This window comes from Amblyraja radiata, chromosome 10 (genome assembly GCF_010909765.2).
Source record: "Amblyraja radiata isolate CabotCenter1 chromosome 10, sAmbRad1.1.pri, whole genome shotgun sequence".
NCBI lineage: Eukaryota > Metazoa > Chordata > Chondrichthyes > Rajiformes > Rajidae > Amblyraja > Amblyraja radiata.
In genome coordinates this window covers 34721692-34735811 of record NC_045965.1, presented here as the reverse complement: position 1 = coordinate 34735811, position 14120 = coordinate 34721692, and the positions used below count along the sequence as shown (strand labels likewise).

Genomic DNA, 14120 nt, shown 5'->3' with positions numbered 1-14120 from the left:
TCTCCCCTCTTCACTTTAACTTTGAGTATCCTACCTTTCTTGCCTGACCCAACCTGAACTGTCACCTTTCAAGTTCCCCAAAGATGATGGCTGACTTGTGTAGGAAGGAACTGCAGATGCTGGTTTAAACTGAAGATAGACACAAAATGCTGGGGTAACTTCAATTCTGAAGAAGGGTCTCGACCCGAAACATCACCCAATCCTTCTCTCCAGTGATGTGCCTGTCCTGCCGAGTTACTCCAACATTTTGTGTCTATGCTACCTGACTGGCTGAGTTAATACGGCACTATGTGTTTTAATTTGTAAACCAGCATCTGCAATTCATTGTGTCTTCATAATTTAAGAGGTTGGAAATTCAATTTATACATAATGAAAACTATTCCCAACTCTTTCTCATGCTTTGTTAAGGTCTCAAAACTACAACTTATAATCCCCTAAAAAAAAACAACCTGATGGAGCAATTCAGTGGGTCGAGCAGCATTTGTGGAGGGAAAAGGAATTTCCAGTGTTTAGGGTTGAGAACCTACATCAAGACCCAATGTCATTCCTGATACAAGGACTTGATTGGAAACATTGACAATTCCTTTTCCCCCAAAGATACAACTTAACCCACTATTTTCCTCTAGCATTGCCTTTCGCTCTATTAAATAAGTAATTTTCTGGTGAATTTTGATCAATATACGATATGATATGATACGATAGAACTTTATTTATCCCAGGAGGGAAATTGGTCTGCCAACAGTCATAAAACACAACAAGATACATGAAACATGAAATTAAAGTGATGAGTTAAGTCCAGAAAAATCCATTATAATTTACTTATTATTTATGTTATAATATAGAAGATCTAATACATTTTCACCCATGTTATATTAGGTAGATTTCAAAATTTATAAAAAAACAATCATGTTTCTTTGACTAACATGATAAGAAATGAACACTTAACATTAATCATATCAGTATTGAGAGATCATATGAGGCTTGGGAATCCAGCCCAGGTTGCTGGAAAGAAAATAGCTATCCAGAAAGAAAACAGGAAATCTTGGAAGTGTTCAGCAGGTCAAGCAATATCTTTGGAGAGAATTCTGTATCTCTCTCCACTGTTGCTGCCAGAGATGCTGACTTTTTCCAGCATTTTATTTAACCTTTCTAGAATATACTGTTTTTTGCTTTTGGACTTACTGTAGCTTTCTGACTGAAATAGATTTCCCAAATGGAAAGAGTTTAGCTATTCTCCCCTATAATGTGTATATTATCTGAGAACTGGCACTATTGTAAAAACCCGAGAGGGGTTCTTTCATAAAGATTTTCTTTATTTTGGGGGAATGCAGAGTAAAATTGAGACATCATTTTCAATTAGTGTGTTCGGTCTGGCTACTTAAACCAGCTTTTTAGATGCCAACACAGTATAAATGTCAAAACATTTCCACTCTTTCAACTTTTGTCAGGAATAAAATGTATTATAAATAAATGAAAAGCTTTGAAAAGACTTTTGGTTTCATGCATGCCACCATTTATGGTCTGTTTTTTTTGTATTATCTTAGGTCGAGTTTAAGGCAATCGACACATTTTTCATGGCCAGTGCTCCCATCATTGTTCACTTTTCGATCAGATCAGCACATACTAATGCACCAAGAGTTTCTTGGAATATGGGTACGTGCTATGAGATTTTTTTATTTTTATATTTTAATTTTCATGAGAAAATAACCTAATTTGCTTATTTTTCCCATTTCCATTTAGATTGCAATTGCAAAATCTCTGATGACAATGTGATTGTGCCATATAATGAATGTGTGTAATTGTTCAGCTGTGTGCCCCATCCAACTCATCCTCCACTCCCAACTGGCCAATGTATGCTGACCAAAGTTCAATGTAGTTCTGCAGTCCAGGCTGAATTATTTAAGAAATTTTCTAATTTTACTGAGATTTCCAGCATTTGAACCTTTATTTGCTTTTTGCTTAAAGACCGGAAGGCATTAGGCTTGATTTCCACTTTGATTCATTCAACTGGTTTCATCCGTTCCAGCTCTTTTTCATTCTCCACTGAGTTACTGAGTATGAACATGTACTCATGCACATGTGAAACAAGCATGAATGGGGTAAAACTCTACGGGCTTGCTACCATCACATGGTATTCAGTCGGAGCCACACATTCGGAGAGGTGGGAAAAACAATGGGAATGGGTGTGGGTTGGGGTGAGGGTGGGTGACAGATATGGAATCAGGTTCTGCTGACCATTTATGAAAAATCAAACATTAAATGAAAGTGGAGAAATTTAACCAAACATTATGCAGACTGTATAAATTGCTTAAAAATAGCCTCAATTTCTCATTAATATATTTAAGCTAATGAAGATTTATATTTGAGAATTACCAACTTGATTTCCAGATAGTTATAAATAATCTTGATTTCTAATAATTAATTTTCTAGTTAGGTCTGTTCTCATTGAAATAAATGCATTGCAAATCCAGTTACTTCTGTGCTGAAGATAGACACAAAGTGCTGGAGTAACTCAATGGGTCAAAACATCCCTGGAGAAAAAGGACGGGTGACATTTTGAGTTTGGACCTTTCTTCAGACCGAAAATTGGGGAGGGGGTTGAAGAGCTGGAAGCAAAAGAAAAGACCAGAATCATTCAGATCACAAATGACCTCGGGCGGGGTGGTGCCTGGGAAGCCCAGTGTTGGCTAGGGAAGGTGTGATCCCAAGAGGAAAACCATATGAAGAACTGTGGAACAGGTGAAATAATTAGGGTGGGGGGAAGGGGGGAGGGTAGGGGAGTAAATGGAAGTTACTTAAAATTAGAGTATTTAATGTTCATATCTCTGGGTTGTGAGCTCCCCTGTGTAATTCCACCTCAAGCCTGGCCGCAAGTCAAGTTGACACTGCCATATTTTCAACTTCGGACTCATATTGTTTCCTTCATTTATTGGTTTACAACGTTTCTCTTTCTCAGCTTCTCCTGTCTTCTTCCTAAATGAATATCAAGAGTATTGTTTATTTTTCACTCTCAACGATAACCATGGTTTCTATTGCCAGCTGCCCTGAAGAGATATTGATGTAACTGGGTGCCTTACTGACCCATTCAGGGAACTAGTAAGAGTACACCCATCTGCACATATTGACCCGAGGAAAGGGGAACAGCAGGTTGCCTTGCACAAACAACATTAGTGAACCGTTTGGATACTTTAGAACAGCTTTGTGCTTATTTTTCATAATGTCAGCTTTGTATTTCCAGATTTATTTTTAATTTAATTAAAATTATGAAAGAGCCCTATCTGGATTTTTATTCCAGTAATATGGGACATCTTTAACTACTTCCAGCTTGATGTTTGAACAAGTTCTGTTTAATGCTTTGCTTATTCAGGTATTTCTAATCTGTGCAGGTCTGAATTTGTTGGAAGGCCAGTCTCGACCAATTACTTGGGATAATTTCCAGATAGTTCACAATGACAATATGAAGGCAGTACGTTTAATAGTAGTGGAAGGTTTGCAGCATGGATGGCTCACTGTTAGAGGTAAAAAGCAAAGGTTTCAACAATTATCTCTCTTCATGTTAGGTACAATTAACATAAATATATTTTTGGGAAAGTATTTGAACCAGAATTCTTTATTATTCTGAGTTAATGCACATGATTAGGGCATTAACATTTTTAATCATCTTCATTAACATAAAATAGCTTCAAATCAACAAAATTAAAATAAATGTGTTTTACGTGTTGCATGAAGTCAGCTGCCTGTTTATATTGAACTGATGTGCTACAGGGCTGCAAGGTAAACAGTGGCAGTGAGTTTTAGAATCAGAGATAATAGCGGAGATTTATTGAATATTTAGTCTACTGACAAATATGATGATCAGCAACATGAAACTAAAGTAAAAGCTGCTTGTCTCACTCTGCTCCGATCTGCTGTGCAACTGAGTCCCTGAAAAGAGGGGCAAGATATATTTGGTATACTATTATTATTTGAGAATGTGTATGAAACTTTTTTAAAAATTCATAATTAACATAACCAGATCAGCTAGATCAATATGGTGGCTTCTAGAACAGATCACGGTCTGGGTATTTTGCAGAGACTAATTCACCTCCTGATACTCCACATATTTTTCTACCATCTACACTGCACGTCAGCATTGTGATGAGGTTTTCTCCACCAGGCTGGACAAGGGCTATTCCAACACTGCTTCCTGACACCCAGGATAAAGCAATTCCCTAGATTAGCTCTTCATTCACCTCCCTAAACATTCATTCCTTCCACCACTGGCACACATTGGTTGCGATGTGTACTATCTACAAGATGGAGTAAAATTACTTACCTAGGTTACCCGAAGTACACCACCCAAACTTGTTATGTCTACCATCTAGAAGGATAAGGGTATCTTGTGCATGGGAACACTACCATGTGTAGATTTCCCTCCAAGACACATGTTATTCTGTCTTGGAAATACAACTCTAGCCCTTCAGTATTGCTGGATCGAAATCTTGGAACTCCATTCCCAACAGATTGTCGGGCCATCTTCACTACAAAAACTGTAATGGCTCATAAATATGGCTCATCACCACCTGTTGCAGAACAATTCAAATCGGTAATAAATGCTGGCCTTGCCAGTGATGGCCAGATCTCAAAAAACGTGAGATCTCAAAAAATGGTTGGCCCATATATGAATATTTGAATATATGAATATTTCCAACCATTTTGTTTTTTTGCTTTCTTTTTTATTTGTAACTTTCTACCCTCTCTTTTTCTCGCTTTCTATAAAAAATAAAAATACTAGAAGCAGAAGTAATTGATAATGGAAAATTTTAATAATGTATGACTGATGTATACGAAAAGTTTTTTTTTTTACTATAATATGTAACTACATTTTATAATATGTCTACTTCTAATAAAAAAATTTTTTAAAAAATTAAAAAAAAAAAAAAAAAAAAAAAAATAATATCTGAAATTTGATCTTACATTAAAGGATGCTTTCCCAATAATTTAGAAGTTTCAATTTCGATCAGTAATTTTTTCCTAAATGTCTTTTTGTAACATTTACTAATAAAATATGATGTATTGGCATGAAATGAATGATAAGTGATGGCATGAAATGTTAATGCAATCTTCATCAGTTTAGTCTCACATTTCATAGACAATTTCTGTTTTTGACTTGTACTATCATCAGGTGCCAAGGGATTCATGTGTCGCATAAAAGACATTATGGATGGAGTTGTGCACTATCACCATGACGACAGTGATACAACCAAAGATTATATTGTATTTCGAATCTTTGACGGTAAACATGCAACAAGACACAAATTTCCCGTTAATATTTTGCCCAAAGATGACAGTCCTCCCTTCTTAATTAACAACCTTGCTATTGAACTAGCAGAAGGAGAATCAAAATTAATAGAGGACCATATGTTACTGTCTTCTGATTTGGATTCTAGTGATGACTACATTTTGTACAAGATTATAATTCTACCACGTGCTGGAGAGATTGTGAAAAAAATGGCACCAGATCTACCAGGTACGTGTTACTGAAACCAAATGGTATTAAAGTCAAAATATCAAATGAGAATCCCAACAAACTTTTGTACTTGTCTTTTACATGTGTTTTCTCCATATTGCTTTGTAAGAACCACATTAACTCAACATAATCTTCCAGCAACCTTTTCAAATTTCTTTGTTGTCTAATAAGCAAAACTGTCTCCTCTGTTACAACAATCCTGAGTCATCATGTAGATTTTTCAGTTATAGATCATAGAACAGTATAGCACAGCATTCATGCTGAAAATGATGCTACGTTAAATTAATCTCCATGATCCATTTCCCTCAATTCTCTGCATATTCCTGTGCCAATCTAAAAGCTTCATAAATGCCACTATTATATCTGTCTCCATGACCACTGCTGGCACTGCATTGCAACCACTGTGTAAAAAAACAAACTTGCCATGCAAATCCTTAAACTTTACACATCTCACATTAAAGCTATGTCTTCTAGTCTTTGACATTTCCACCCTGAGAAAAAGGATCTGATTATCTACCATATGATTGCATCTTATTTTTGTATATGCTTCTATCAGGTCTCCCCTCAGCCTCTGACGCTCCAGAGAACACAATACAACTTTGTTCAACTGCTCATTATAGCTAACACCCCCTAAATCAGGAAGCATTCTGGTAAATCTCTTCTGCACCCTCTCCATGGCCTCCGCATCCTTCCTGTTATGAGGTGATCAGAACTGCACATAATACTCAAATAGTCATCTAACAAAGTCCTACAATACTGCAACATAACTTCCTGACATACCCAATGCCTTGACCGATGAAGGCAAGCAAACCATATGCCTTCTTTATCACTCTATCTACTTGTGTTGCCACTTTCAGGGAGCTATGGACTTCAACCTCACGATCCCTCTGCACATCACTGTTGTTAAGAGTTTTGCCAGTAACTGAATGCTTTGCCCTTATATTTTACTTCCCAAAGTATAACACCTCACATTGCTCAGATTAAAATCTCATCTGCCATTTCATTTTCCATTTCTGAAGCTAATCTATATCCCATAGTATGCTTTGACAGCCTATCTCACTCTCCGTAACTCCAACAATTGTCTGTAAATTTACTCACCAACTCATCAGAACTCCTGCAGAACTTCACTGGTTGCAGTCTGACAGCCAGAATAGCATCCTTCCACCACAACTCTCTAGTCGCCTATGAACAAAGCACTTCTGAAATACAAACAACCAAATCACCATGTATACCATGAATATTATTCTTCTGGATTAGCCTTTTATGTGGGACCTTATCAAATGCCTTAATAAAATCCATGTAGACAACATCCACTGCCCTACCATCATCAATCATCTTTGTCACCTTCTCTAAAAACGTAATCGAGTTTGTAAAACATCACCTGCCACGGACAAAGCCATGCTAACTGATGCTAATCGGCCTATTCTCTTTAAATGCAAGTAAATTCTATTGTGAAAAATTCTCTACAATTGCTTCCCACCCACTGATGTGAGGCTCATTGGCATGTAAATTCCTAAATTATCTCTACCTCCCTTCTTAAACAAAGGTACAGCATTGACTACTCTCCAGTCCTTTTAGGGCTGAAGGAATCAAGGGATATGGGGAAAAAGCAGGAACGGGGTACTGATTTTAGATGATCAGCCACGATCATATTGAATGGCGGTGCTGGCTCGAAGGGCCGAATGGCCTACTACTGCACCTATTTTTATATTTTTCCATGTTTCTATGTTTCTAAGCCACTGCTGTGGCAAGGGAATGTACAAAGATCTTTGTCAAGACCCCTGCAGTCTCCTCTCTGTCTCCCTCAATAACCTAAGATAGATCCCATCCGGCCCTGAGAATTTATCCACCCTAATGGTCTTCAAGAGCCCCAACACCATCCCCTTCTACATCTCAAACTGCCTTTGCGTATTAGTATTCCCCACACTGATCTCACTGTCGTTCACCCTCTTTCTTGGTGAATACAGATGTAATGTACTCATGTAGTACCTCACTATATCCACGAACTCCAAGCAGAAATCCCCCCCTATATCTTTGAGCAGGTTTACCTTCTACTGGGTTACCTTCTTGGTTTTAACGTACATATAGAGTCTTATTCGTGGCCCTTCTAATGACCTATTTGAGTTATTTCCTACTTGGTTTATATTCCTCTGGCCCTGTCTGATTTCACCTTTCTAAACCTTACATTTGCTTCCATTTTATTTTTCAAAAACGTAGAATCTCTTTGGTCATCCAAGTTTTCCCTATCTTGCCATTCTTATCCTTCCATCTTACTGGAACACGCTAATTGTGAACTCTCATCAGCTGACCATTAAACAACTCCACATGTCAGATGTGGACTGACCCAATAACGACTGTTCCCAATGTACTCTCTCTAGCTTTGCCTATCAACGCTGTAATCTGCTTTACCCCAATTTAGTACCTTCCCCCATGGTCAAGACTTATCCTTATTCATAACTATCTTAATTATTCATAATTATCTTTCCTGAACTGAGTTTCCTGCAGCATTGTTATTTCCTCTTATGTTTATAATTTAAAAAAATAATAATTCAATCTTGAATTTATGGCAGTCAAAATAAAAAATGACCAGTTGATGTTTGTCATCTTTTATAGTAGCATTTAACTCTATATCATTGACTACATATCTAATGGTTGTATTTTATCATAACTCTTCTGCTGTCAAAGAAGTCCATTTAGGCCCCATGGAGTGTTTGTCAGTTTATGGAGCAATCCTATTCCCCCACTAATTTTCCCTGTGACCTATTCTCCCCATATTCCCATCAGCTCCCCACAGATTCTACCAGTCACCTTGGGGTACTTTACAGTGGCCAATTAATCAACCAACCCACACACTTTTAAAGGCTAAAAGGTTGGAAGTTCAGTCCTGCTGTGATTAGTAATGTTGTAAACCAGACACACTCTGGTTAATTGTTAATTCTGTAGCTGGTCACCTGGTTACTACCAACCAAGTTACTAGTGCAATTAAGCATGTAAGCAGTTTAGTTACATTAATATTACACAATTCTTCACAAAATCTTCACAAAAAACAGTATGTTGGGATAAAAATTAAGATGTTAATTTTTTCATTGGAGTTATCAAGAGAAGAATGGTTGATTTATTGAAATGTGGTTCTGCAAACTAATTGCTGTAACATTATAAATGGATTTGATGAAGAATATATTTTATTTTCACCTACTACATCAGGAAGAAAGTTGCTTAATTGACACTGATTTTTCATTCCACTAAACAAGCATTCTTCATTGAGAATGTAACTAATTTAATGTTGGCCATTTGTTTTTTTAAGTAATAATTCCAATTATTATTCAGGTTAGATTTCATGATTTTATGATCTCATGTTTCCTCAGTACTTATCAAAAAGTCATAACAAGAGATCAACAGTTGGGTTTACAAACAAAAGTTTGCAAATATATTCTTATTTATAAAACTTGATATCTACCCTTATATGCTCACTCCTGGTATAGTGGGTTCCTATACCATGTGAAATGGTAAGAGACAATATCAAAAATAGGTGTGATTTTATTTTTTAAACCCCACAGATCCTTGGGCTAAATGAATGATATAATAATTTGTATTTATTAATTATTTTTACTGGCAAATAACTCTTGTAACTAACTTCATCTGGATATATTATCTGCCCAGAAAAAGATTAAGAGTTGTAAAGAATAAAAGGTACTGGAATATAAAGACATTTACCTGCACTTCTCCATGCTCATCTTTGTACGTGTTACATTTAAAGAGGAAGGAATCTGCCTCTTACTGTGTCATTCTCCTTTATCTCTACAGGTTATCCTGTAAATAGCTTTCTGCAGCGAGATCTCTTCCGTGGTCTGATTTACTATCATCATTTTGGAAGTGAGATCTTTGAAGATTCATTTGAGTTTATTCTGTCTGATAGTCATGATCCACCCAATCTTTCTGACCCCCAGGTAAGAATAATTACAGGCCAAATGAGGCATCTCTTCATAATGTTACAGAGATTAAAATATCTGAATGTAATAGTAAATATAATAGCAATGGTTGTTGGAACCAAATATTTGACTGAATGTCAGATAACCCACAAAAACACAAATTCTAAACAGCAAAAACATGTTGTATTGTTTGCAGCAAAGTTAGTGCAAATCACATCAATGTTTGATTATGTTATAAATTTAATATAAATGTAGTCTTTTTTATTTTATGTTGAATCAGAAGACCAAACATTCCTTTTCTATATTGATCAATTCAGTGATTTCTGATCCAGGGATTATCATGATCTTAAACAGTAAGAGGATTCAAAACAATCATAGTTCCTGGTTAACAATGTCTTTGGTCAGTTATGGTCTGTAAGTTCATGATACAATCAGGACACAAGAAAATGTCTTTAGAAAAGTTTTTGCTGGTCAAAAGATGGCCAGTTTTACAAGGATCTGGTCCCAATACAGAGCTGTAGTCCACAAAATAACAGTTAGGATCATAGGGCATGTTCTGTGGCTTGATAATCGAGGCAAGTGTTACAGAATTACCTTCCCTGGTTCTGTAATATAATGGAAAACCTCCTCTGCTACTTCTAACACATTTTAATTATGCTTGGTATTTTAGTGTCTTTGGATATTTTCTCTGGTTCAGTAAGCCAAATAAATGCCACGTTGAGTTATATCACTCTGTTCTCTTGAGCCTCATTGACGTTGGTAGGTATAATTGCACCTTAAACTTGAAAACAGAAAAACTAGTGTATTACACAGTAAATAAGCAAGTGAACAAAATTAATAACAAATTAGTAGATTTATAAGATATAGACACAAGGAACTGATGATGTGGTTTTACCAAAACAGACACAAAGTGCTGGGGTGACTCTGCGGCTCAGGCAGCATCTGTGGAGAACATGGATAGGTGGCATTTTGTATCGGGATCCTTCTTCACACATCAAGTCAACTATTCTTTGTAACAAGCAGCTGTTGGCTTTTGTTCATCGAATTGTAAGCTAGACAAGACTCAAATGAGATAATTTTCAATGTGGACCTTTGTTGGCCTTATGTAATCCTCACCTGATTGTTGGCCCACTGAGATGACTGGAATGAAAATTAGGCACCTCTGAGTGAGCAGTCTTCGGCCAAAAAGCTGCAAATGCTGCAAAACTGAATTAAGAACTTAAAATACAAGAAATGACCAGTGATTCAGGTCATAGATGTGAAGAGAGAAAACCATAGAGTCCTCTGTAAGTCTGCCATTGAGGTAACAAAGCTGGAAGTAACTTCTCCTGTTCTTGCCACATCCTTGCCACACAGCCAGTCACGAGTGATGTAGTCTAAGATAACGATATTTAGTCTATGGCCAGGTTATCTAGGTCCAGAGCTAACCGTCATTTTGCAAACTGCTTGAGCCATCTGCAATCTGTTTATTTGATGGTCAGAAGCTTTCCATCAGCCATGCTAGAGCTACAGTGTAAATCTCAAAGGAGGGTGAAGGTGCATGTAAGAATATCCCTTAGGAAGGTACAACATTGTGTTGGAATGTGCAGTTTTATTTCTGTGCAGTTGGACAGGGCATGATCTTCAAGAAAGATGGAATGTATATTTTTCTTTTTGTGCTGTTGGACAGAGGATGATCTCCAAGAAATGAAGGGACTGTTTATTGAATAAGAAAATATGGTTGAGTTTACTGGTATGACTTGGATTTTGTGTAGAAAGAGACTGTCTATAATGGAAGTCCTCCTTTTTATCCTCATCCTTTTAGAGCTCCTCATCTAGGCAGTGTGCATTATTCAGTGACACAGTGCAATCTGTGTTACCACGTGTATCTAATACGTAGCGATGAGCTGCAAACTGTGAAATGCAGTAAGCGCTAGTTAGAGGCCAGAAGCAGTAAAATTCAGAACTGAATTCAACTTAATAACCACAGGCTCCAGTAACCATCCATGTCTTTGCTTTGAAGTTCAGCTGCGGCAGCATCACGATAGGCCATGTGAAATTAAGATGTCTCTTTACTGTAGTTAGGAGGAAGCAAAGTACTTTCAGGATTTCAATGTCCTGTAAATAAATTAGCATTAGACCTTAAGTGAAATTATGATCCTTTTCTATGTATTGCTAAAGTTTATTAGGTCTCTCTAACCAAATATTTTCACCTTGCACTCTTCCCTTTGGATTCCAGTTTTAATTTTCATTGCACAATTTAAAAGTATGGACAAAACAAAACTCAATTTAGATCCTTGCTCATTATCATTACACTGTATATCTTTTTGGTACTTTGAAGTATTGTATTAGTTTAGTAAATAAAATAAAATCCTGGAAACACTCAGCAGATCAGACAGCATCTGAGGAAAGAGAAAAAGATTTAACATTTCCGTTCTGACCTCTTGTCAGAACTGAGAATTGATTATTTTACTCAAGCACTGGCTTAATACATTTTAGATTAATAGAATCCAAAAAACAGAATAATTATTCTGCTAAAGTACAAGTTTGTATTCTAATGTGCCATCTAATTAGCTAATGTGGAAGAAATGCAGTAAGAGCAGAGGAGCCTGAACACTGATTTAGTGAAGAAACGCCTTGACGTTGTACTATTTTTTGGCTTCCGACTGTTTTCTTGAGCACTTGATGTTCTTGTCTCTCTAAGACTTACTTTGTGTCTGTACTTGCATAATTAGTTTGGCAGCATGAGTACCACATTGATTGTGAAATGTTCCTACGACCTTCACTTCCATCAACTGTATCACATTGTCGTTAAAAAGAAAGCTTTTTGCGTTAACTGTTGCACCAAAAGCAGTCTCATTACAAATATTACCAGTTATTGTTCTAGAGTTCTGATACACGATTCCCGTTCACAACACACTACATTCATGTGCCTGTTTGGTGTCATGGTTCCACAAGCAACGAGTGCTTACTGCACCATTTGAAGCCAGAGTATGTCACCAGGTTTACTTAGAGCCAGTATCTCTTCAAACTGGGTGGAGCAAATTAAAGACTGCTCCTAACGTGGAAGTGCTATGTGGCTGCATCTAGAGGTGGAAGTCATTTCCTAAGTCCTACCAATTTGCTCGGACTGAACCTAGTCAGCTAGATTTTTGCCACACCACAGAAAGCCTTGGTAGACACGTGTACAGGGAGAGAGAGGTCAGGGTGCAAGGAAGACCTCCAGGCACAGATTAAAACAACAGTGGAAGAAGACAGCTGGCAAAGTCAAGACCAGGAGCATGACCCGAGGACATGGATGGAACGCTGCAAGAAATTCATTAACCTCACATGCTTGGTCAAGGTCAGTGAACAAACCACATCTATTAACTGCTTCACTAGCTTTATTTATCCACCAAAGTTATCCATCCATCAGGAATCAGGATCAATACTCACTTGTTCCACTGTACCCTTGAATGTATAAGCCTTAAACTTACATTTCGTAACCTGCATAGAAAACCAACTATTCCAGACAAGCACATCACTAACTTGCTTTCCTCTCTTGTGTATGAGGGGCTTTAAATGTGTGCACATGAATCACAAGGCAAATCAGTAGCTGGCACACAAACAACAGGTACTGAAGTGCCAAATATCTCTTGATTACGTGGGGGTATTTTTTTTAACCACTTAGCCACAAAGCAATATTAATCATTCATTGCCATCATTCTTATCTTCCAGATGGCAGTGATTCATGTAACTGCAGTGAAGGACCAGTTACCAAAAGAGGTTGATGGTGCAACCCGGCACTTAGTAGTGAAAGAAACTGAAATCAGACACATCACCAAGAATCACCTTCACTTCAAAGACACTGAGTACCCTGAGAATGAATTGATGTTTACAATAACTAAACCCTGTTTCTCTTCAACTAATCAGAGGTACACAGTTCCTTTTTATTTTGTATTTAATTTATTCCATCCAATGTTTTCAGTTTTTTTAAGTGACATTATGGGTGCATTTAGCAGTAGTAAAGGGAAGCTTCCATCTATATTCTATTCCCCTGTTTTTAATGCGGCTGAATCTATGGTTTGGATGCAATAAGAAGGCTTGGCACAACATTTTCCCTAAATTGCAGCTTTTTTGAAATTTATTTTGCCCTTGCCACCATTCAAGATTCCTCTCAATAATCTGGTTTTAAATATATACTTTGTTATGTTTAAGAAGGAACTGCAGATGCTGGTTTAAACCTAGGGTAGAGATGGAGTAACAACGGAACAGGAATGGGTGATGTTTCGGGTCGTGATCCTTCCTCAGATTGGTTAGGGATAAGGGAAATGAGAGATATAGATGGTGATGTGGAGAGATAAAGAACAATTAATGAAATATGTGCAAAAAGATGTGGTAACATGGTAAAGATTGACGAATCCAGTTGAAAACAAGTCATCCTACCAATTTCTGTTGATGAGTAACTTATTATCAGGCACGATCTTGATTGTTTGTCCTTAACTGAAACCTGGTTAGATCAAAACAACAGTGCTGCTGTTCTTATTGAATCAACTCCTCCCAACTTCAGTTTTATAAGTGAGGCCAGAGTGCATAAGAAAGGAGGAGGAGTGGCTGTTCTGTTTAATGATTCCCTCCAATGCAAGCAGATATCTTATGGAAACTTTGCCTCCTTTGAATATGTGGCTGTTAAGTTGAACTCTTCTTCCCGAGTTATGTTCCTA

General features: G+C 37.1%; 1 protein-coding gene across 1 annotated transcript in view; it reads left to right on the top strand.

Annotated features, from left to right (window-relative positions):
• Positions 1–14120, top strand: part of LOC116977779 (FRAS1-related extracellular matrix protein 1-like) — a 161810-nt gene that overhangs the window by 38611 nt on the left and 109079 nt on the right. The window contains exons 7-11 of the mRNA XM_033028527.1: positions 1545–1653; positions 3387–3518; positions 5165–5509; positions 9314–9456; positions 13135–13331. Of these exons, the coding sequence (XP_032884418.1) occupies positions 1545–1653; positions 3387–3518; positions 5165–5509; positions 9314–9456; positions 13135–13331 (926 nt within the window). The remainder of the gene's footprint in view (positions 1–1544; positions 1654–3386; positions 3519–5164; positions 5510–9313; positions 9457–13134; positions 13332–14120) is intronic.